This window comes from Dama dama, chromosome 7 (assembly GCF_033118175.1).
Source record: "Dama dama isolate Ldn47 chromosome 7, ASM3311817v1, whole genome shotgun sequence".
In the NCBI taxonomy this organism is placed as follows: Eukaryota; Metazoa; Chordata; class Mammalia; order Artiodactyla; family Cervidae; genus Dama; species Dama dama.
In genome coordinates, this window is record NC_083687.1 from 39,746,223 (window position 1) to 39,771,034 (window position 24,812).

The 24,812-nt window shown below is 43.4% G+C and overlaps 1 protein-coding gene across 5 annotated transcripts in view; it reads left to right on the forward strand.

Annotated features, from left to right (window-relative positions):
- Window positions 1–24,812, forward strand: part of MBOAT1 (membrane bound O-acyltransferase domain containing 1) — a 120,334-nt gene that overhangs the window by 47,145 nt on the left and 48,377 nt on the right. For all 5 annotated transcript variants that reach the window (XR_009693636.1, XR_009693637.1, XR_009693638.1 and 2 more), the window contains exons 2-4: window positions 10,922–11,067; window positions 11,945–12,022; window positions 17,922–18,017. Coding sequence is in view for 2 of the 5 variants with exons in the window: in XM_061147527.1 (XP_061003510.1) it covers window positions 10,922–11,067; window positions 11,945–12,022; window positions 17,922–18,017 (320 nt within the window). In the remaining 3 variants the exon portion in view is untranslated. The remainder of the gene's footprint in view (window positions 1–10,921; window positions 11,068–11,944; window positions 12,023–17,921; window positions 18,018–24,812) is intronic.

The following is a 24,812-nucleotide window of genomic DNA, read 5'->3' on the forward strand; positions in this document are numbered from 1 at the left end:
AGGAGGCAGGCAATGTTTTGCGCTCCTGGCAAAGTTTGGTTTTTTTTTTTTTGAACATAAATCCCCAAGAAATGCCTTTCAAGCAGCACATGAGAGCAGAAAGATCGAAAACTTCCATTGGAAGATTACAGCTCACTGTGACTGGGCTTCCCTGCGGCTCAGATGGTAAAGAACCCGCCTGCAGTGCAGGAGACCCTGGTTCCATCCCTGGGCTGGGAAGATCCCCTGGAGGAAGACATGCAACCCACTCCAGTATTCTTGCCTGGAGAATCCCCATGGACAGAGGAGCCTGGTGGGCTACAGTCCATGGAGTTGCAAAGAGTCGGACACGACTGAGCGACTAAGCACTGAGTGATGGGCCTGTGGTGAAATAAGTCAGACCCTTGGGCACATATTTTTTGTTTTTTTGTTTGTTTTTAATGGGAGGATAATTGCTTTACAATATTGTGTTAGTTTCTGCCGTACATGAATCAGCCATAGATGTACCTATGTCCCCTCCTTGTTGGAACTCCCTCCCACCTCCCTGGGCACATGTTTTATCTCCTTGCCGTGACTTTGAAATCTTGCGAAAGTGGTGGAAATTGAGCTCTTGCTGAATCCGAGTTGTGTTTGATCAAAACAGCTGTGTTATACCATTTCCTTCTGCAGAAGGGCCTGGGCAATCCTTTCATTGTGAAGGGCGTGTTGTTGGACACCATGAATGGAAATGCAGCTTGCTTTCCTGCTCTAGAGGGAGGGCATCAGTAGAAAAAAACTTGGCACATCTTCCTTTTAAATATGAAAGTGTGAAAGTGTTAGTTGCTTGGTCGTGTCTGACTGTTTGCTACCCCACGGACTGTAGCCCGCCAGGCTACTCTGTCCATGGGCTTTCCCAGGCAAGAATACTGGAGTGGGTTGCCATCCCCTTCTCCAGGGGATCTTCCCAACCCAGGGATCTAACCTGTGTCTCTTGCATTGCGGGCAGATTCTTTTGTGTCTGAAACCACCAGGGAAGGGTTTATTAAAAGTAAAACTACCTATTTTCATCTTCTTTGCCCATCTACATGGTTAACTCCTGACATTTTGCTGCCTGTAAAAAGCACATTTTTCTTTAAGATGAAGCTTTTTTCAAGTTAACGCCTGTTTATGCCTAATTCCTCCCTAAACTTGATTTATATAGTAAGTGCTAATAAATGTAGCCCTGAGGATAGAGTAAGTAGAATTAAATAAGAATTGTTAGGAGTTTCTTAAATGCCCTGATTGTGTGTGGGGCGTGTGTATGAGAAATTCCATATGGAAATTGCAATTATAAATTGGAAAAAAATTTACAAAGAACTTGCCAAGATTCCTGCCATCCTGATAAAAGAGCCATATTCAATTTTACATGTCTTTGCCTTTTCACATGCTACTATGTTTTAAAATATAGTTGTACATATCTATATAGTTTTATCTTCTGCTTTTTATTAGTTATAGCAAATGTTTTTCATTTTATTATAGGTGCTTTGTAAGGCCCATTTTTAATACTGTTATACTGAACAGGTTTACCATCAATTACTGTCCCTCTATTATCCTATATGTAGGTAGATTTTGCTTCATTTTGTCTTGTAAATAATATCTTGACTTTTGTTTGGCATTAAGCTTTTTATCATTCCAATGAATAAATTTCCAGGAATTGGTCAAAAGTGTTACTCGTAGTAAATACTATCTACCATATTCCTTTTGAAAGGATTATAGTGCCAGGTGCATCCTTTTTTTCACGTGTTAACCAATGTCTTTACTAATTGTTGAACTTTTAGTTTGCTTCTTTTTGCCATTAGAAATAATATTGAGGTTTTTTTTTGTGTATGTGTATTAAAAATTTGGTGCACATTTCTAATAGGAAATTGTGGTTTTAAAATGTACAGTCACACAGACTGGCTAGGAGGGGAGTTTGGGGGAGAATGGATACATGTTTATGATGTATAGTTGAGTCCCTTTGCTATTTACCTGAAATTATCAAAACATTGTTAATCATCTATATTCCAATATAAAGCAAAATATATATAAAAAAAGATTTACAGCCACAGACAATGCAAAAAAAATAGAACTTTAAACATTTTCCCCTATTAAACTTAATTTAGTTTTCAAGCTGAATTGCCAGTTTTAGGCAGCTCACCTCCTGTTTAAGGCTGTGAAGGTTTGTCTCCCTCTGCACCTGGGAATCAGAGAAGGCAATGGCACCCCACTCCAGTACTCCTACTTGGAAAAATCCCATGGATGGAGGAGCCTGGTCAGCTCTAGTCCATGGGGTCGCTAGAAGTCGGACACGATTGAGCGACTTCACTTTCACTTTTCACTTTCATGCATTGGAGAAGGAAATGGCAACCCCCTCCAGTGTTCTTGCCTGGAGACTCCCAGGGATGGTGGAGTCTGGTGGGCTGCCGTCTATGGGGTCACACACAGTCGGACACTACTGAAGCGACTTAGCAGCAGCAGCAGCACCTGGGAATGAGTTGCAGACTTTTGTGCTCTTGGTGGGCATCGGGTCCCGGTGCCATTGGGACTTTGCTGGCCTCTCCATCTTTGTGTTCCTCTAGAGTGCTTCTCTATACAGTTGGCCATCTCCCCCGGCTTCATTCTGAGAAGCCAGGCAACCATCTCCTCTACTGTGATACCTGCATCCTTCCTCTAGACTTTTCTAGGCATCCCATCCACTTAATGGTCTGAGCATCTTTCCTTTTACCCTTTTGTCCCGGTGTCTTAAGTGCTGGTCCTGTGTGGTTCTGTGCTAAGTCACTTCAGTCGTGTCCAACTCTTTGCCACCCTGTGGACTGTAGCCCACCAGGCTCCTCTGCCCATGGGATTCTTCAGGCGAGAATACTGGAGCGGGTTGACATGCCCTCCTCCATGGGATCTTCTTGACCCAGGGATTGAACCCGCAGCTCCTGCATTACAGGCAGATTCTTTACTGCTGAGCCACTGGGGAAGCCCCAAGTGCTAGTTCTACCCCATGGAATCTCTCCTTCAGTCTGCTGGCCAAACACTTTTATCAACTTTTGTGCCGAAAATACATTAAAGAGCTTTTCTCTCCTCTGGGATTAGGGTGAAACTCCATGCTTTAAATTCTTCACTTTTGCTCTTGAGCTATGAAGATAAGCTTTCAGAATTAAAAAGGAAAAAGAAAAACTTTCCTATGTTTCTGGAGACTGTTTTGACTTTCAGATTTATCTCTGCTTTAGGTTTAGAAAACTCTACTCAGGAACTGGAAAACCCAGGGATTGCCTCTCTCACCCTAGGCTGCATGGCCTGTCCCTGGGGAAGAAAGGAATGTGGAGGACTTGGGCAGCTGCTTGAATGATGGGTGGGAAAGGGAATCAGTCCAAGGGCAACAGTGAGGAGACTGGGGAAGCCAGTTCTTAACAACACAGCAGTTAAGTGCTGTGACTTAACTGGTGACTGCGTATTAAGTTTATCGAACACACAGTTTGCGTGTTGTCATTGTTGTTCAGTCGCTAAGGTGTGTCCAGCTCTTTGTGATGCCATGGACTGCAGGGCACCAGGCTTCCCTGTCCTTCACTGTCTCCTGGAGTTTGCTCAAACTCATGTCTATTGAGTCAGTAATGCCATCCAACCATCTCATTCTCTGTTGCCTCCTTCTCCTCCTGTGTTAATTTAGTGGATATAGAATAATATTAAGAGCAAGTACTTGTCAGTGCCAGGACTGTTTTGAGTGATCTTCTAAATTAACTTCTTTAGTCCATAAAACAACTTGAGAAGGACTACCACTATTCTTTTTTTTTTTAATTTTTGTCCATACCACATGGCATGAGGGATCTTAGTTCCCTGACCAGGGATTGAACCCTGCATTGGGAGCTTGGAGTTTTAACCACTGGACCAATGGGGAAGTCCCTAGTACTACTGTTATTGCCTCTACCACACGCACTAGGAGCCAAGACAAAATGAGCTTTGTAACTCTTCAACCTGTGAGTGGTGAAGCCAGGTCTTGCAGCCCAGTAGACTGTTGTTGAGTCTCTAAGTCGTGTTTGACTCTTGTGACCCCATGGACTGTAGCCCACAAACCCACCAGGCTCCTTTGTCCGTGGAATTCTCCAGGCAAGAATACTGGAGTGGGTTGCCATTTCCTATTCCAGGAGATCTTCCCAACCCAAGGATCAAACTCGTGTCTCCATTGGCAGGCGGATTCTTTACCACTGAGCCATCAGGGAAGGAAGCCCTGGTTCTATTTCTGGTCAGGGACTGGGAGGTGATAAGTACTTAATTTGATTATAATTGAAGGGGAATCCTTTTCTCTTGTATTTGTGACAATTTTGGCTTTCTTCTTTCAGGAGTTTGATCATTTCATAAAAGGTGGTTCTTTTCCTATTTAGGAAGGCATCATCCCTTTACTGTTTTGGTTTGTTCCTATATTAATATGTATTTCCTCACTAACTTAGCTGTTTCTCTGATGAGGATAAAGAAACCTTCGTTTCAACTACTTGGAATCACTAGGGTTTAAAATTTCTATTATCTCAGGTCAGTGACTTGTCTTCCAGAGTTGTGTTATTTTTTTAAATATTTTTTTAATTTATTTGGCTGTGACGGATCTTGGTTGCAACACACAGGGTCTTCATTGTGGCATGTGGGGTCTAGCTCCCTGACCAGGGGTTGAACCCAGACCCCCTGCACTGGGAGCACAGCGTTTTAGCCACTGGATCACCTGGGAAGTCCCAGAGCTGTGTCATTTTAAAAACATATTTATTATGAAAAAGGTTAAACATAAAGGTGAATGTGGAGACAACAGTAGAGCAAACTTTTCATGTGCCTAACACGCCACCTCAGTGGTTTTAAACTCATGGCCAGCCTTGTTTCATCAATATCAGGGGTTCTTCACCTTGGCGCTGTTGACATTTTAGACTGGAAGAGTCTTTGGATGGGAGGCTGTCCTGTGACTTGTAGGATATTTAGCAGGATCCCTGGCCTCCACCTACTATGCCGGTAGCACTACACCCCTCCCCACTTTCTGGTTATGACAACAGGAAGTGTCCCCTGGGGACACACCATCCTGAGTTGGGGGCCACTGACTTATACTCACTCCACTCTCCCTCCCTTTGAGATTATTTGGAAGTAGATCCCATAGATTAAGTCAAACCCCTTTGTGGATTTATTTCTAAAATGTAACATATATATATGTAAAATATAATGTCCAGTTTTGTTAACCCTTCAGAGAGGAAAGGAGCAAAGATCCAATAATGTTCATATATGAATTGTTGTCAGGTAGCTACTCTTGGCTGCAGAGATGGTCATAGTTCCTACAGGTACCAGTATTGATATAAACTGGGAAACACAAAGAAATGGATATCGTGCTCCAGCCTGTGTATATTTTTAAAACTAGTAAAGTATACAAGGTTTCCCATTTTATTGTTAAATTTCTTTATTATGAAGAATATGTTTTGAAATGGGCAAATAGCCACAGTATATTGTTAAATGATTTTAAAAGGATCACAGGGTTTCCCCTTTTAAAGCATGTAGTACAATTCAGTGGCAGTAAGTACACTCACTCTTGTCATGCAACTATTACCAAATTATCTATCTCCAAAACTCTCTTTATCTTGTAAAACTGAAACTCCATACCCATTCAGTAATAATCCTATTCTCTCTACCCCTCAGTCCCTGGCAAGCACCACTCTGCTTTCAGTCTTGATAAATTTTATTTTTCTAGGTACCTCATATGAAGTGAAGTGAAAGTCGCTCAGTCATGTCCAACTCTTGATGACCCCATGGACTACACAGTCCATGGCATTCTCCAGGCCAGAATACTGGAGTCGGTAGCCTTTCCCTTCTCCAGGGCATCTTCCCAACCTAGGGATCAAACCCAGGTCTCACGCATTGCAGGTAGATTCTTTACCCGCTGATCTATGAGGGAAGCCTGGTACCTTATATAAGTGGAATCAGATATTTGTCCTTCTGTGTCTGGATTATTTCACCTAGGATAATATCATCAGGGTTCATCTGTGTTGTAGCATGTGTCAGAATTTCCCCCATTTCAAGGTTGAACAATATTCCATTGTATGTATTTATACCACATTTTGCTTATCCATTCATCTGTTGATAAACATTTGGGTTGTTTCTGTCTTTTGACTGTTGTGAATAATGCTGCTCTAAACCTAGTGGGCAGATATCTCTTCAGGACCCTGCTTTCAGTTCTTTTGGGTATACACCCAAAAGTGGAATTGCTGTATTATAATTTTTTGAAGAACCACCATACTGTTTTCCATAGCAACTGTACCATTTCCGATTCCCACCGGCAGTGTACAAGGGTTCTAATTTCTCTAAATCCTTGCCAATGCTCATTATTTTGTTTTTAAAATAATCACCATCCTAATGGGTGTGGAGTGGTATCTAATTGTGGTTCAGCATGTACCTTTTAGAATGTACCTCTAGTAATTGAAAAGCAATTCTGCTAGAACCTTCCTGCTAGAACTAAGTGCTGCCATTGTGTGTTTTCAGTTTCGCCTTAGAATAGTTCGCTCTGGAACCCTCAGCTAGCCATCTGAGGGTTGGCTAGAGACTCACTGCTGGGAAGAAGGTGGAGGGGTGGGTTGTGTTTGTGTCCAGGGGGGAAACTTTTAATCCATAGTGAAGTGTTGCATTTGGGCACCAACAGTTCAGGGAAAAGATTCTGGTTAGATGTGGAATCAGAATCCATTAGTCATGGAAGACCACTTCAGAAGGAATTGAAACCCAGAGCATGAAAGTTTCCTCTTCTTGACTTGAGGGTAGTGACAATGTCTTGCTCACTGTCCCCAGTATCCTATGTATGGAGTCAATCAGTAAATGTTTGTGAAATTAACCCATGAATTACCTAAGTCCACCCAGTTGACCTGTTAGTGGCAGAACGAGGGCATTCTGTTGGTTACACATGATATTATGGTGACTATTATAAAAAAATAGCAGATTGCTCCCATGGCCAAGTGAGTCGTCTTTTTCTCTTTTTCAATCCCTAGGGTAACAAAGTCAGATGTGATTTTCCCAAAGTGAGGCCCGCTGTTCCTTGACGATAGGTTTAGAGGGGTCTTGAAGACAACCAACCCAGCTCAGGAGACTTGGGATTGGCTGAGTGATGGATGCAGGCTTTGATCACTCTTAAATCTATTTCACTTCATCCTTGCCCATAACTTGCACAGTTCAACCTCCCTATCCTGTGTTTTTCATTCTGGAAAAGTCCAGCTCACAATGGGTGCCTCTGTAGGACTCTATTGTTCTAAACCAAATTGTATCCATCCTGCCTGCATAGAAGAATCACCTGAATGCTTTGAAAAGTCCTGTTGCCAGGCCAGTTACATCAGAATCCTTGAGGATAGGGCCTAGGCAACAGTATTTTTAAATGTTCCTAACATTCCTCAATTTTCATTTATTTCCTGATTGTCCATCTGAATCGCATCCCTCCTTAACCGTGAACTTCTCATTTACTTTGGGTGTAAAGGGCACACAGCGTTAATGTCATTTTACAATTACTTATGGATTATCTGTGTTCTGTTGCCAGGTAGACTATAAGCTCCTGCAGGCAGAGATCATGCCTTCTTTCTCCTCTAGCCCAGTGGCTCTCAAGCTTGGGTGTGCAGTCTCTCGAGGGGTGTGATAAATGCAGATTGCTGGGCCCACCCTGGACAAAGCTAATAGGCCAGGGGTGGGGCCCGAGAGTGTGTGCTTCTAACACAGGTGAGGCTGCTGGGCTGAAGCCATACTTGTGAGAACTGCTGTTCTAGCCCCGGAGTGTGAGTGAAAGTCACTCAGTCGTGTCCGAGTCTCTGCGACCCCACGGACTATACGGTCCGTGGAATTCTCTGGGCCAGAATACTGGAGTGGGTAGCTTTTCTGAATCACTCCTCATGGCCAGGGATGCTCAGTGATTACTGGCCAGCCAGAAAGAATGGAGCAGATTTCTCCTTGTTTGCACTTCTGAGTCACTACGTTCCACTGTGGGCTGGTCCGTGGACTAAGAAAAGGAAGGAACATGTGATTGACCACCTACAGATGATCGTAACTTTGACTTTCTAGTTGCTAGTTCCTTTATATTCAGAACTTTTCTGAGACAGTTATTTTTCTACTTGTGTGTGCATGAGGTTTTTTTCTTTAAAGATTTTTTTTTTTGATGTGGACCATTTTTTAAAGTCTTTATTGAATTTGTTATAATATTGCTTCTGTTTTATATTTTGGGTTTTTGGCCCTGAGGCATGTCTTAGCTCTCTGACCAGGGAGCAAACCCGCACCCCCTGCATTGGAAGGTGAAATCTTAACACTGGACTGCCCAGAAGTCCCTATGTGTGAGTTGCTGGCTGTACATTTAGTCTATAAAGAGATACGACCAGATCACACAAGAGAGGATCAAACTTCACCTCATCTCTCTCTTTCAAGGTAGAGAGTGCGGGTGGGACGGTAGTGGGAACATGTTTTTGGAAAGACTTGTGGAGAGCGATCTCCAAATGGAGGAGAAAATCAGCACAGTCAATTCTTCAAAATAAAATTCTCTAAGAGTATTTCCTATGAATTATAAGGACCATTCTTGTTTTCTTTTATTACAAAAACAGTTAAGCTGGAGTAGAGCTGATGTCGCCTACCTCCAGCCCTACCATGGAGCATAATAACCCTGATGAATTTCACTAACAGCCACAGTTTTTTTGTACCATGAAAAACTGTCAAGGCTGAAGTTGAGGATTTATTCAGATACTATATCCTTGATCCCTTCTAAAAGCAAACTGATACTGCAGTTTTCATTCTGAATACTCTGAAAAGGCTAAATTACTTTTCTAGGGTTAAGTTAATGGTTAAACCTTTCAATATATTTTGTGTTAAGTCCCTTGCTCTTTCCTAAGGGTATCAGTTCAGTTTAGTTTAGTTGCTCAGTTGTGTCCGACTCTTTGCGACCCCATGGACCACAGCACGCCAGGCCTCCCTGTCCATTACCAACTCCTGGAGTTTACTCAAACTCCTGTCCATTGAGTTGGTGATGCCATCCAACCATCTCATCCTCTGTCGTCCCCTTCTCCTCCTGCCTTCAGTCTTTCCCAGCATCAGGGTCTTTTCCAATGAGTCAGTTCTTCGAATCAGGTGGCCAAAGTATTGGAATTTCAGCATCAGTCCTTCCAATGAATATTCAGAACTGATCTCCTTTAGGATGGACTGGTTGGATCTCCTTGCAGTCCAAGGGATTCTCAAGAGTCTTCTTCAGTACCACAGTTCAAAAGCATCAATTCTTCAGCACTCAGCTTTCTTCATAGTCCAACTCTCACATCCGTACATGACTACTGGAAAAACCATAGCTTTGACTGGACGGACCTTTGTTGGCAAAGTAATGTCTCTGCTTTTTAATATGCTGTCTAGGTTGGTCATAACTTTCCTTCCAAGGAGTAAGCGTCTTTTAATTTCATGGCTGCAGTCATCATCTGCAGTGATTTTGGAGCCCCCCAAAATAAAGTCTCTCACTGTTTCCACTGTTTCCCCATCTATTTGCCATGAAGTGATGGGACTGGGTGCCACGATCTTAGTTTTCTGAATATTGAGCTTTAAGCCAACTTTTTCACTCTCCCCTTTCACTTTCATCAAGAGGCTCTTTAGTTCTTCTTCACTTTCTGCCATAACGGTGGTGTCATCTGCATATCTGAGGTTATTGATATTTTTCCTGGCAATCTTGATTGCAGCTTGTGCTTCATCCAGCCCAGCGTTTCTCATGATGTACTCTGCATACCTAAGGATATCAGGAAATTATAAATATTTTATAGCTTCTTTCAGGTAAAATATTTTTGAGAGAGAGGTCATTGAGATTTTTCTAAGGAAATATAGTACCTATTTTGCATAACTAGATAGTTTTGATATTAAAAGTTTAATGCAGGGCTGTCTCTTTTTCTGAGGGTCTTTGGGGTACCCCCCTTGGATTTGGGCAATGCTCTTATTTGTTGTTAATTTAAAATGAGAAAAATTAGAGTCAAAAAACAGCTGATGAGGGACTTCTCTGGTTAAGACTTCACTCCCTGCAGCGAGTTGCAGGTTTGATCCCTGGTTGGGGAGCTAAGATCCCACATACCTCAGGGCCAAAAAACCAAAACATAAAGCAGAAGCAGTATTATCATAAGTTCAATAAAGACTTAAAAAAATGGTCCATATTAAAAAATAACTTAAAAAAAGCCCCCCAAAACCAGCTGATGATTGTTTTGGAGAAGCATTTGATTTCTTAGGTATCAGTGAGAGAAAGGGCTTCCCTTGATAGTTCAATTGGTAAAGAATCTGCCTGCAATGCAGGAGACCCTGGTTTGATTCCTGCGTCAGGAAGATCCGCTGAAGAAAGGATAGGCTACCCACTCCAGTATTCTTGGGCTTCCCTTATGGCTCAACTGGTAAAGAATCCGCCTGCAATCCAGGAGACCTGGGTTCGATCCCTGGGTTGGGAAGATCTGGGGAAGGGAAAGGCTACCCACTCTAGTATTCTGGCCTGGAGAATTCCATGGCCTGTGTAGTCCATGGGGTTGCAAAGAGTTGGACACAACTGAGCGACTTTCACTTCACTTCACAGTGAGGGAAGCCTCAAGGATTTGATTCATCTGCCTCTCAAAAAGAATATGTTCTTTATCTTAGGATAATGCTAAGGGCTGGGGGTAAGGGAAGACGCTCAGCAAAGTGACCTCACAGTCAACTAAGGCTCTTTCCGGTAAAAAAAAATCTCCAGTTTGTCGGTGGGAAAGCAACTTTGCCTCATCTCAAAGGATTGGAGAAGAAACTTTTGGGTTTATCACTTCTTCTATCATATGAGGATATGGTTATTTTTTAACCTTCTCCAAACAAATGCTCTACTGAGCAAAACATCTAAGTCTGAGAGGCATCTTGATGTAGAATCTGAAAGAAGGAGGGAAGGAAAATTCACACACAGGCCAAACAGTAAAGGTTCTGATTCTCGTTTTCCCCCTTATAGGTGAATTTTGTGGCCTGCCAGCTCTTTGCGTTGTTTGCTGCTTTCTGGTTCCGCCTCTACTTGAGTCCTGGTAAAACCAGTCCTGATGTCCGGCATGCGTTTGCCACCATTTTTGGCATCTATTTTGTCATCTTTTGTTTTGGCTGGTGAGTATGAACCTCCTACATTCTAAATGTTTATCATTTGAGTGTTTTTGTGGAGATACTCTTGGCATTTCCCAGACACTAAGGAAGAAAAAAATATGACATTTACTATTATTGTAAAATAATGGGGATATTGCAGGAATCTCCAGAAACTGAAACCAATAAATTGACTCTAATAGAAGTTAATTCAGTGAGTTTTTCTTAAAATTAGACTTCTGCTGATCTCACCCAGGGTCATGTAAATGGAATGCTCTAAGGTTAAATTTTCCCAGCAAGGAACTTGTCCTAAGTGTCATAGCTATTGGTGTTTTTCTTGTATCACTGCTAGAGATGCTGGCATTAATTCTGCACTTAGAGTAGAAGAATAGTTTTAGGGCCCGTCTATGGGAATGTGTCTTTCTTTAGCAGGGAAAGCCTTTTCTCTACTGGGTAAGCTGGACAGGTTCCCTGGGAGGGACACTTCTTAGGAAAGAAGTTCTAGGAATGAACATTTCTAGAAGTCCAACTTGAGGGAATTTGTTCAGAGTAGTAGTTTATGGCTCCTCTTCCTCCAATGAAAATTTGAGAAAGGATGATGAGTGTTTTGAATCACCCCCTAGTCAAAGTGATGGTGTCTGGGGCAGCTCAGTTTTGGTCTTGATACTTTGAAGTTAGAAAGAACTCTCTTCTCTGCAGTTGGAGGTCTTTGTCATGACTTCCTAGTGTCTTATCAAGGTATCTTACTTGCATAGAATGAAAATACTTGATTTATTTTCTCTTAAATAAACACGAGTTGACTGATCACTTGCTTTTTGGTGGGAGTGGAGGTGGAGACCGCCAAGAGGTATGATAATATGAAATACATTCGGTGTCCTCCCTTTCTCCCCACGATATCCTGCAGGTATTCTGTGCATCTTTTTGTGCTGGTGTTAATATGCTATGGAATCATGGTCACTGCGAGCATATCCAATATTCACAGGTAAGACCCTGAGGATGAACAACCCAAGGTGAGGTTTTTCATGATCTTTAAAATCTGTTTCCAGGATGAAGGGATGCCTTCTCCATTTGCCACGTGTGGTATATCCTAAGTTCTCTGGGGTATCTGAAGGGAGGGATGGAAAACCTTAAATGCTGGGGGTCTTCGGAGATGATGCAAACTGTGATGCAAACTGGGACTCAGGGGAAAGAGAGTTTATCAGAATTAGGCAGCCTCATTTGTCATGGCACCAACCTGGAAAGTGGTCACATTATGGAATACTACTCAGTCATGAAAAGGAATGAATGATTGCTACACAGAATGCCATGGATGAATCTCAACATCAATGTGCTGGATGAAGGAGATCTCATGAATTCTGTTCTCAAAAAAGCAAACTAATCTGTAGTGACAGAAATCAGATTGGGGTAACTGGCAGTGAGATGGGTCAGGGAGATGTGAAAGGGATCACAAAAGGTGTGAAGCAGCCTGGGGAGGGGTGATGAATATGTCTGTTATCTTGAACTTGGCTCTGATTTTCTGAGTGTGACATGTGTCAAAACTTTGGATACTTTAAATATGCCCAAAGAAGTGTTAAAAAAGGAAGAAATATTCTTTACTATATTTTGACTTCAAAGTGAAGAAGTAATTTAATTTTACCTTGAAGGCTGCATGCTTGGACAATCCAGGAAAATACCTGGAGTGGCTGTCTTGCACTGTCTCTGATTCCTGTGGTTTTTCTGAAACCTCAGAATTAATTCACCCTCTCAGTAACACTGGAATGTGAGCTCTGTGAAAACAAAGACTTTTCTCTTCACTTTTGTAGCCTCAGAGCCTAGAACAATACCTGGCACAAGTCAAGACTCAGTAAATATTTATGGAATGAATGACTGAATATACTTGAAAAGACATTCACCCTTCGTTGGCTTCCTTTTTGATGACTTCTCTGGGAAAGCAGACGCCTTATTTCAACCTCGGAAAACTCTTTGATTAAGACTATTAGCACAGTAGTTTTCTTTCTTAAAAGCATTGGAATTTAATTTTTTTAGTGTATCGTCTTGTAATTACTTCCAATAAATTTCTGGTTTGCAAGGGATATTATTTTTGCCTGCTTTTAACTTGGATAGTCATTGAACTTTGTATTCAAATGAACTTGGGAAATTTGAATTCTAGTCATCTCTCTGCTAAGTGTCTTCCTTAAAGGAGATAGAGTCATTCCTTCAGAAGGGAAATAGGAAATCTGTATTTCTGTAATTTGTTAAGAATGGATTTGGGAAATGCTTCATGTTATGACAAAATGCCTTTTTTCAGTGGGAGGTAAAAATGTGTGGCTTTTCCTCCACTTGACACTGGAAGCTATTAAATGATGAATAAAAGTGTCGCATCTCTAAAGCAGGTTTCCAGCTACCTCACAAACTGTAATTTGTCAGCTCTCCCTGCATCTGTGTGACGCTGGTGAGGTGGGGTCCACCTTTCAGAGGGTCCAGCTGTATTTCCAGGCTTGCTGTGTTAGTCTCCAGCCAGAAGTGGGATCCTCCAGCCTTGGTAGGGAGATCCCTTCACAGGCAGGCTCCGACTGTTTCTTCACGATAACGTTGTGGTGGCAGAGGGCCGTGTCATAAGACTGGAGAGAAAAAAAAGCCAGAACAAGTTCGTCTCCTCCTTCTGTGCATGTGTGGTTACCAGTACTGCTGAAGGCAGGAGTGGTTTACATTTCCCCGTGGAGGGGAGTTGTTTCCTCTTGCTGCTGGGAAAGAACAGTAGGCAGGAGTCAGTCAGGAAACCTGGCTGTTTCCAGCAGCATGAGGTTGGAAAAGCCAGGCGGCTTCTTTGCATGTCGGGCTTCCCGCCTGTGCAATGTGGGGTTTGTCGTGGTGTTTGTTGTTTAGTTGCTGAGTCTTGTCCGATTCTTTGCGACCTCATGGACCGTAGCCTGCCTGGCTCCTCTGTCCATGGAACTTCCCAGCAAGAACACTGGAGTGGGTTGCCATTTCCTACTCCAGGGGTTTTTCCCAATCTAGGGATTGAACCCACATCTCCTGCATTGGCAGGAGGATTCTTTACTACTGAGCCACCAGGGGATGGTTTGAGCTTAAGTTCGCTTCAAGATTGCTGGGTTCTTTGTGAATTGTTTTCCTCTGCCTTCCCCTGAGTTATGAGTTGTGTTCTACGCACAGCTGGGAAGAGGAGGGGAAAGACTGGTACTTGCTGCCATGCGGACCTAACCCACTGTAGAGCTGCCTGTTATTTAGGATTTATCCAGAGAGTTTGTGGAGTACCGATTCTGTTTCCTTCCCAGGCCACTCTGTTGGGCAAAAATCACGGGTGTTCGCTTACCTTATATGAACCCACTGGAACAGAATACAGTACCTCCTGGGATGGAAGGCCTCATGTGGGAACTTGGCGATGCAGTTACCAACTTTTGAGGCCAAGCTCTCTTAAATATGTTTCATTATTTTGATACATAAACTCTTATTGAGTACATCAATATACAGTTACATTTACTATTTCCTATCATTATGGCAAATACATTCTTTCTAGGACAACTCTATAGGATATAGATTTTTTTTTTCCCCCTGAGATGAAATCTGATGAAAGTTCAGAGAGGTGAATGGGTATACGTGCTCAGTCATTCAGTCGTGTCTGGCTCCTTGGTAGCCCTCCAGGCTTCTCTGTCCATGAAATTTCCCAGGCAAGAATACTGGAGTTGGTTGCCATTTCCTACTCCAGGGTATCTTTCCAACCCAGGGATCAAACCCGCATGGCTTGTGTCTCCTGCGTTGGCAGGCGGATTCTTTCCACCTGGAAAGCCTCAGGTGTACAAATATCTCTGCAGTTCAGTGAGTTTTCACAAAGTGAATACGCCCCTGCAACTGCCACGAAGGTCAGTGAGGATTGTGTTACCGTCACTCATGTTCCAATCTCTACCACACCCTTCCTTCCTAAAATAACGACTAGCCTGACTTCTCACACCTGCAGATGAGTTTGGCCAGTGCTCGGATTTGAACTCATGTTGGTCTGTGCCCAGAATACATGCTCTGTCTGCTGCTCCTGAATTCAGACTTCTCAGGGGAAATAAATGTATTACTCTATTGTTTGGGGACTCAGTACTTGGCCCCACCCTTGGTAGGTGGGTTGTATTATAATAATTGAATTGAACTTGGTTTTCTCTCTGGGTGAGGGGTCCTGGGAAGGCATGGGTGTAGCTCCTTTTGATTTGAAAGGATTCTGGAAAAGTCTCTCGAATCTTCTTTCTGTTACTGCCTTGACCCTTGTGAACTGGCTTGGGAAGGGGAACAGATACTGGAGGGAAAAGGTCTAACTCCATTCTAGTGCTTCAGCTCATAAGGGAGTTTTTTCTTAAACATTTGCTTTGTGCACCATCTCCTTGGTCTGGAAAGGGTTACGGTTGAACCCAAGGGAGGGAAAAATCATTTCTGTGTGGTAACATCTTTGCTTGCAAATAATGAGGAGAGCTAAAGTCGTGGAATGCTTTACTGTATCTGGCTCAGCATCCTGCTTTCCCTTGCTACCAAATGAATGTTTATTATCCCTTCTTTACTATTCCTGAGGTTGATCCAGGCTTCATGAGTTATTTTAATGTGAATTTGTGAATTTCAACATCATTCGGTATTAGAATATACATCTCCCCAGTTTTATTACATTTGCTTGAAAATCATCCTTGTGAATTTATGTCTGTTTTTGATGGGCTCCTAAACCATTCAGTTCAGTTCTGTTCAGTCGCTCAGTCATGCCTGACTCTTCGTGACCCCATGGACTGCAGCACGCCGGGCTTCCCTGTCCATCACCAACTTCCAGAGCTTGCTCAGACTTATGTCCAGCGAGTTGATGATGCCATCCAACCATCTCATCCTCTGTCATCCCCTTCTCCTCCTGCCTTCAATCTTTCCCAGCATGAGGGTCTTTTTCAGTGAGTCAGTTCTTCGCATCAGGTGGCCAAAGTATTGGAGTTTCAGCTTCAACATCAGTCCTTCCAATGAATATTCAGGACTGATTTCCTTTAGGATTGACTGGTTGGATCTCTTTGCAGTCCAAGGGACTCTCAAGAGTCTTCTTCAACACCACAGTTCAAAAGCATCAATTCTTCGGCATTCAGCTTTCTTTATGGTCTAGCTCTCACATCCATGCATGACTACGGCAAAAACCATAGCTTTGACTGTATTGATCTTTATCAGCAAAGTAATGTCTCTGCTTTTTAATATGCTGTCTAGATTGGTCATAACTTTTCTTCCAAGGTGTTTAATGTTCTCAGCTTAGTTCATTTCAACTAGTAGTTAAGTGAACTACTTGGCGGCCAAGAGTTTGGGTGCTCAAGGTCACAGTGAATTGGGGAAACAGATACAGACGTGTAATTTTAATGTTATGATGATACATGTTAGCATGTGGCACTGGGGAAACACAGGCAGTTGAGTAGTGAATTGTGTTAGGAGTTGGGGTGGGGTGGATGGAGCAAGACTATGCTAGGTAACATTAGAACTCAGCCATATCAGATAATTTGTGTCCAGACAGACCATAGGAGGGAGCAAAGAGTTGCAGGCAGAGGAAGGAGAAAGAAATCTGGCCTGAAAATTCAGGATTTAATTGTGGGAAGGGAGCAGTCTGGTGTGGTTTAGCATATGATGGACATGGAACATGATCCAGAAAGTTCGGAACTGCTAAGGTAGAGCTTAGCATGTGAAGCACCTTGAATGCTGTATTCAGGAGTTTTGATGTGATTAGACAGTAGGGAGTAGGGATGGGGTGGATGAGCGAGAATTTTTTTTTTTTAAACGGCTCTATTTATTTATCTATGGCTGTGCTGGGTCTTTGTTGCTGTGCCCAGGCTTTCTCTCGTTGCAGACAGTGAGGGCTGCTCTCTAGTTGTGGTACATTTGGCTTCTCTTGCTATGGAGCATGTGCTCTAGGGCACGTGGGCTTCAGTAGTTGTGGTGCTTGGGCTTAGTTGTCCAGTGGCATGTGGGATCTTCCCGAATCAGGGATTGACCCCTGCGACTTTTAAGTCAAAAGACATTCATTTATTGTGTGTTCATTCAACACTGGCAACAGTAGCAGCTAGTGGTGAATGAAACACACATGACCATCCTTACTTTCATGGGACTTTCAGGCTTGTAAGGGAGACGGTGGTTAATCAGATTATCACATATCTTTTTATGTTCAAGTTGATGAATGTTTTTAATGGCATGTGTGTGTGTGTGTGTGTGTGTGTGTGTGTGTGTGTACCTTGCTGGTTTATGCTATAGGATGATCCTCTGAAGGAGGCCGGGGAGTGAACAGGAGAAAGTGGAAATTAGAGCCTCGGGCATCAGCAGGGAGGGTCCTGAGCGGAGCACTGGGACTGCTGAGACCTAAGGAGTAGAGGGGAGGAAGATTCGCTGAGCAAGAGCCTGGGAAGAACCAGAGAGCTGGGAAGGAAACAAGGAGCATGGAAGCCAAGGGAACAAAGTGTTTCAGGAAGGGAGTGGTTGGCAATAGGACGATTTGTATTTTAGGAAGATCGTTGTGTAAACAGGATGGTTTGGGAAGAGGAGGATCTGAGTGCAGGACCTTACAGGTCCGCGGTTCGCAGCGCTGGCTGCATGTTGGAGCTGACACCTGCCAGATGCACCCTTATCAATGAAATCAGAATATCCGGGGGTGGGGCCAGTTACTCCCCAGTGATTCCGTCTTGCTGCCTGAGTTGAGAACGGCTGCAGTGGCCCAGATGAGAAAAGATGAAGGGCTGAGAGCCATGGGTGTGCAAGTGAGGAGCAGGGATGTGCTGGGGAGGGAGGTGGGCCGGATAGGACTTTGTGGCCAATCGCATGTGGGGGGTGAGGGAGAGAAAGAAGAGAAAGTCGACTGAGTGCATGCACAATGATCTGATCCTCGGTGTTTTTGGTTGCAGATACTCCTTTTTTGTAGCGATGGGCTACCTTACAATCTGCCACATCAGTCGAATCTACATCTTCCACTACGGAATTCTCACTACAGATTTTTCTGGGTGAGTATCTTCATTTGCGTTGCGGTGCTTGGATGGCTGACTTTGACTCAGTCCCTTGGAGGTCTGTAAAGATCAAGAGCACGGGTACGAATCATCAGTGACTTGGTTACATCATTTGGTAAGACTGTGCTCATGAGGTTGAGGTTGGAGATTTGATTGCTCCATAGGATGGTGAGCTCTGCCATTGTTGTAAGGCAGGGGTCGCCAACCACATACTGTAAGCTCTGTCTGGGCTGCCACTTGTTTCTGTAGTTATACTGGAACATGCCCAGACACTTACTCATGTATTTGTTATCTGCGGCTGATTATTGCACTACGGTGGTAGCGCTGAGTAGTTATGACAGAAACCATATGACCTTACAGAAGCCAAAATACTTCCTATCTTGCTCTGTACAGAAAAGTCTGCCAACCCCTATTCTAAGGTCCCAAACACAGGGTTGGTGTTTTATCTCTTACTAGTTAATAACACAAAATTCTTCCATAGTAGCTGATAAACATTGGGTTGGCCCAAAAGTTCGCTCGGATTTTTCCATGTGATGTTGCGGAAAAGCCAGATGATCTTTTTGGCCAATCCAACAGCTGCTACATGAGCCCCATTGAGTGCTCCCAGCTGCTCTGGCCTTCTCCCCAGGCCCCCTCCCCAGCTCCCCCAGACTTCTGGCAACTAGAAGGGTAACGTCTGGCATAGCAGGGGTCTCCATACTTCTTGTAAAGTTTTGTCTGTCACCGTGGCCTTCACCTGGGGGCCACCCCTGTCCTAGTGGGTCACCTAGTGAAGCTGACGGTGAATCAGTGAAAAATTTGTGCTCTGTTGATGTTCTTTCAGGAACAGCTTTTTGTGAATCTTGAGGAACAGGCCCTATAGCAGGGACACTCCTCCTCACACGTCTTGTATTATCCACGTCACTTCCTTAGGAGTTCGGTTCTCTTCTGCGCAGGCAGTTTGAGGTCAGGGAGAGCCTGGGTCCTCCCCTCAGGTTGACCTGCCTTTCATGGGCTGAGTTGGTAGAGAGAATCAATGAAATAAGGGCTACAGCTTACCACTCATTTGTAGGAACTTCCCAAGTTGTGCAGCTAAACTGTTCCACTGTGATGAGGCTTCAGGAGGTGAAGTGTTGCTTGGAACACAAAAACTGTTGCGTTGAAATATCCACAACCCTGGTTTGGTCTCAGACTGGCTTTCTGGGCAAGGTTCCTCTTACCCTCAGGCCTCTGGGTTTTGCCTGTTTCTCTTTGAGTTGCATCCTTTCTTTATTTCTTTCCCTCCAGATTGTGGACCACTATTTTTCAGTTTTCCTGAAACAAGTTCACAAACTGCTATTTGTTGTTTTTTTTTTTTTAAATGATGTATGTGGCTAACAAAATATGGAAAATATGCGAGCAACAAAGATTAGCAAAGTTGTAGCATTAAAAGTAATTTCAAAATTGTGGTCATAACTCACCTTAGAGTTTAATCAACAAACTTCAGTTTTTTTTGGTTTAACCCCAGAACTGTGTCTCCCCGTTCCCCACACTTAGAAGAACTCCGGGCACATCATAGTGAAAGTAAAGTCGCTCAGTCGTGTCCAACTCTTTACAACCCCATGGACTGCAGCCTACCAGGTTCCTCCGTCCGTGGGATTTTCCAGGCAAGAATACTGGAGTGGGTTGCCATTTCCTTCCCCAGGAGAGCTTCCTGACTCAGAGATTGAACCCGGGTCTTCCCGCATTGTAGGCAGACGCTTTACTGTCTGAGCCACCATGGAAGAACAGCCGGCACGTCATAGGTGCTCACTAAATGGATGAGTTAAATACTCTCATATTTGAGAACGCCAAAAGGGTGTGGGGCAGGATTATAAAAATGAAAATCCTGCATTACGATTGCTTTGCAAGCATCTTTGCTTCCCCTTACCGTCTCAATCTGTGTTGGAGAAAACCACTCCGGAGATAGTGGGTGGGGATTGTGTAACAACATAGCCATCCCTGATCAGATCCACACTCCAGGGAAGCGGTTGGGTCCTGCCTTGGAAGATACCTTCATTCATCATTCAGCAGACCTGACTGAGAGCCTGTAGATGGCAGGCACAGTTATAGGAGACAGAGGTGAGGAAAGACTGAGGAAGAATGAATGGGCAGTGACCCATTTCAGGTTTGCATATAGGAAGGTTGCATGTGAGCGCGTCATCACGTACTGGTTTGAGGAGTGTTCCCCTAATTCGTGTCCACTTGGAGCCTCGGAATATGTCCTTTATTTAGAAACAGGACCTTTGCAGGTGTAACTAGTTAATGTGAGGGCATGCTAGATTAGGATGAGCCCTAAATTCACATTGCGGGTGTCCTATAAGAGATCCACGAGAGAGAGGCAGAGACGCACAGAGAGAAGGGTGGCCACGTGAAGACAGAGGCAGAGAGAAGAATGATGCAGCCACAAGCCAAGGGACTCCAGGGGTTGCCGTCCGCCCCGAGGAGCTAGGAAGAAGCATGGAACATTCTCCCTCAGAGCTTTCAGAAAAACCCAACTCTGCCAGCACCTTGCTTTTGGCCTTTCTGACCTCCAGAACTGTGAGACAGTAAGGTTTTTTGGTTTTAAGGCACCCATTGTGTTATGGTGGCTCTAGGAGATGAATATCCATTGTTCTGATTTCATATATATCTGCTGACTGTGGTCCCCGGCTCCTGGTCACACAGGTCACAGTGCCTGCCCCTCCACATTCCTCCCTGCCCTCGTGACATCTCCTCCAGTGGTTTTGTCCATAAAACTCTCGAACGATTGTTACGTCATTTTTAGTATAATTGCAATTGTGGAAAGTTACCAAAAGGGAAGGATAGAGGGCAAATTATGGGAAGACAGTCATGTGTTTTTGAAACGGGGTGGATCTGGGGTTTGACAGCGGGGGAGGATGGGAGTTCCTGTCCACTCCACCGTCAGCGGCGTAGGCGACATCGTGCTACATTTCCTTACGTGGTGTTTGTCCTCTGGCATTTTTTGGGTCTGCTTGTGTTAAGAAATCTCTGACTTTACATATAAAAGTGCAGACTGTTTGAATGAGAAAGGACTGTTAGGGAAAGCTTCTGTTAGGGAAAGGAAACAACGAAAATGTGTCTGCTCCTGTACATTGAAAGTGATTTAGATCCCTAATTGGCAAGAGACCATACTATGTTCAGTTCTTGGAAGGTATGTGTCTTTTTTTTTTTTTTTTTTAATTATAGGGCATTCTTAGGCAGCAGCATTATTTTTCCCCTGTCACCATAAATGCACAGTGCCTCACTGATATAAATCCATCTTCTTGGTTAATGTCAGAAACATAAATGGAGAGGTAGAAACTAACCAGAAATTAACAAGACGTTTTACATCACAAATGGTCAATAACAGAGATTCTCTCCCAGTGTCTGTTCTCATTGTGTTGTTTGCTCAGTCATGTCCAACTCTTTGTGACCTCATGGACAGTAGCCCACCAGGCTCCTCTGTCCATGGAATTTTCCAGGCAAGAATATAGGAATGGGTTGCCATTCGCTTCTCCAGGGGATCTTCCCAACCCAGAGATCAAGCCCGCATCAGATTCTTTACCATCTGAGCCATCAGGGAAGCCCCAGTAGGAAACAGTCCTCATTATGAACATACAAGCAACCAGCAGTTCTCTTTCAGAATGGAATTTGTTTATGTTAGTCTAAGAATCTTATTTAGGATTTTGTTGAGGAATCAAGCAGTGATTTGAAGTTACACTTGGTGTTTTTAAGGCAGCAGCCTGATGTGATAGCTTTTCTCTTCTGAGCATGCCTGCCAACCTATATGCTTAACACTGGTGTGTAGAGCAAGCGCACAGACTGGAGTTGACCAGAAATGGATTATGTTAGGGTTGTTACAATGATGTATGTGTGTGAGTTACTCAGTTGTGTCTGACTCTTTGCAACCCCACAGACTGTAGCCTGCCAGGCTCCTCTGTCCATGGAATTCTCCAGGCAAGAATACTGGAGTAGATTGCCATTCCCTTCTCCAACAATGATGTATATATGTTTCTAATTTGGGGGAGCACATAAACTTGTACTTCAGATTATTCTGGGGCTTGAAATGTTGTCATTCTGAAAATAATCAAAACTGGTGTGAACGGTGAGGGTAACACACAAGATTCACTTTTATTAGTGGTGCTGATTTCACTTCTATCAGTACACACAGAGGTCAGTGTGCTCGATGTTTTCTCTGTGAATGCAGGTTATTAAAAATATGGGAAGACTTAACTGTTCTCCCCGGGGAAGCTCAACAATTGCTTGTAATAAAGCTGATACTTGATTCCTTTTAAGTCTGTGATAGTGAACTGGTTGTTTTTTGCTCACAGAAGGGTGCAAATCGAGTTTTCTTCTGAGGGAAACAGCAAGAAGGAACCTTAATCCTTTTGCAGACAGGGCCAGATTCAGGCAGATGATTGCTCTGTCATCAGGATGGCAATTTGAGTTGCTCATGCTTTTTTGAAAACATCATGAAATGAGAACTTTTATATGCCGCTAGTGGGACTATAAATTGGTTCAACTGTTCTGGAAGGCAACTTAGCCACAGATTTTAAGCAAGAATGTTTTTAAAAGTTTATATCCTATTGTACATTCCTAGAAACTGAATTACCTGAAGGAAATCAAATTTATTCATAGGTGTGTTCAACTATTGTCAATAATAGTTCAAAATTGGAAACATCCTAACTGGTCCAAAAGAGGTGAATGGTTAAATTATGATACTAAATGGGAATTCCTTAGTTGTCCAGTGGTTCAGACTCCACGCTGTCACTGCTAAGGTCATAGGTTCAATCCCTGGTTGGGAAACTAAGACCCCACAAGCCACATGGTGTAGCCAAGAAAGTTAAATAAATTCTGGTACTAATATGCATCCATTAAAATGATGTCTTCAAAGAATATCTAATAACACTGGAAATGCTTACAATATAATGGAAAATCAGTTCAGTTCAGTCGCTCAGCCGTGTCCGACTCTTTGAGACCCCACGAATCACAGCACGCCAGGCCTCCCTGTCCATCACTAGCTCCCGGAGTTTACCCAAACTCATGTCCATCGAGTCAGTGATGCCACCCAGCCATCTCATCCTCTGTCGTCCCCTTCTCCTCCTGCCCCCAATCCCTCCCAGCATCAGGGTCTTTTCCAATGAGTCAACTCTTCGCATGAAGTGGTCAAAGTATTGGATCAAAACCACACACACAAAAATACATGTATTGAGATTCCATTTTCATGAATGTGGATGTGGCGGGGGGAAAGAGTGGAGGGAAATAAATGCTAAGACAGTGATTCTGTCTAGGGTTGGGGAGTGGTCTTTACTGGTGATTTCAATAATAGTTTTTAAAACTTTTATATAATAAGTTCTAAATGTCATTTAAATATAATACAATTGAATGCATACTGTACATGCTTATCATGGTGAACTGCAGCCTACACCGTGGAACAATAGCCATTTGTGTTCCCGGTTATCCTGTTGGGCATTCTAGAAATACCACTCACTCACACCCCTTGGGGTAGTAGAGCTCATTTGCCCTGTTGTTCTATGGGAGATGTTTTCCTCTGTTGGTTTATTATAATCCCTATCACTGCACTGACCAGCCCAGTATGTGCAAATAGGTGGGGGTCTGTGACTTGGATTATATTACTTTTTTTTTTTTTTTTTTATTAGTTGGAGGCTAATTACTTCACAACATTTCAGTGGGTTTTTTCATTCATTGATATGAATCAGCCATGGATTTACTTTTTGATTGAAATGCAACATGGATGGTATTATGGTATTTGAATTTTATCCTGAGTCAGTAACTCTGAAGTCTCAGTAAGCTGTGCTGTCTGAGTTTGGCATCTGATCTACCCATTGGTTTAAATAAACTGATGAATGAAAAAGTGTTCAGAATGGACACCCTCTGAGCAGAAGCGTATGGCACTGTTCCTTACACCCACAGGAAAGTAAGAATGTAGGAAGAGTCTAACTCCATTTCCTTTCCTATAGGTTGGCAGTGTGTGTTTTATAAGCCCATGATTCCATGTGTGAGTTGTTTCTTAAGTTGCTAGAACTTTCTTCAGATATTTCAAACAGAAACACTGTATTATTGAAAGTATAGTCTGGGTGATGAGTAACACTATTTGACCCATGGCTTCTTTCTTTTGCCCCCCAGAAGGGAGATTTTTTTCATCAAGAATGATAACAATATGATTCTTACATAGACCTAAAGGTACAGATTTCATATGGAATAATTGTTACTCATTTACATTGATCCAGATATTTACTATTATACATTTTGTTAGTCTGGGTTCTGTGAGAAGTGGATGCCAAGGTGGGAACAGAAGTATGAGATGTGCTGGGTGAAATACCTGTGAGGGAAGACGTGGAGGCAGCTAAACAGGGAGGCTCTTCCATCTGGGAGAGCCGTCAGATGGAAATGCCCATCTGGCCCCTGAGATGGAGAGGAAAGGAGGGGGCTGAGGTCTTGGACTGCAGTGCAGTTCTAGTAATATTTCAGCGAGTTCAGTGATAAGTCCTCGAGCTCGAATCCCCAGCTGAGGAGCACCATACCGGGCCTGGAGGGTCCTGCTGGGTACCCAGCTGTGCTCAGTCATTGCCTGGACACAGCCTCAGGAGGTGTGGGCTCAGCACCAGCAAGGCGGTGGGACCAGAGGATGTAGCTGGAGCCAGTCAGTCACGCATCCCCAGCAGCCAGTTAGAGAGCTGCTTTCTCACGCCCATTGTTTCTGTGAACAGATACTAAACGCTTTGCTGAATGTGTGTCTCATTGTGGAATACATCGAATCTAACCCCAGGTAAAGGAAAACAAATGTTACAT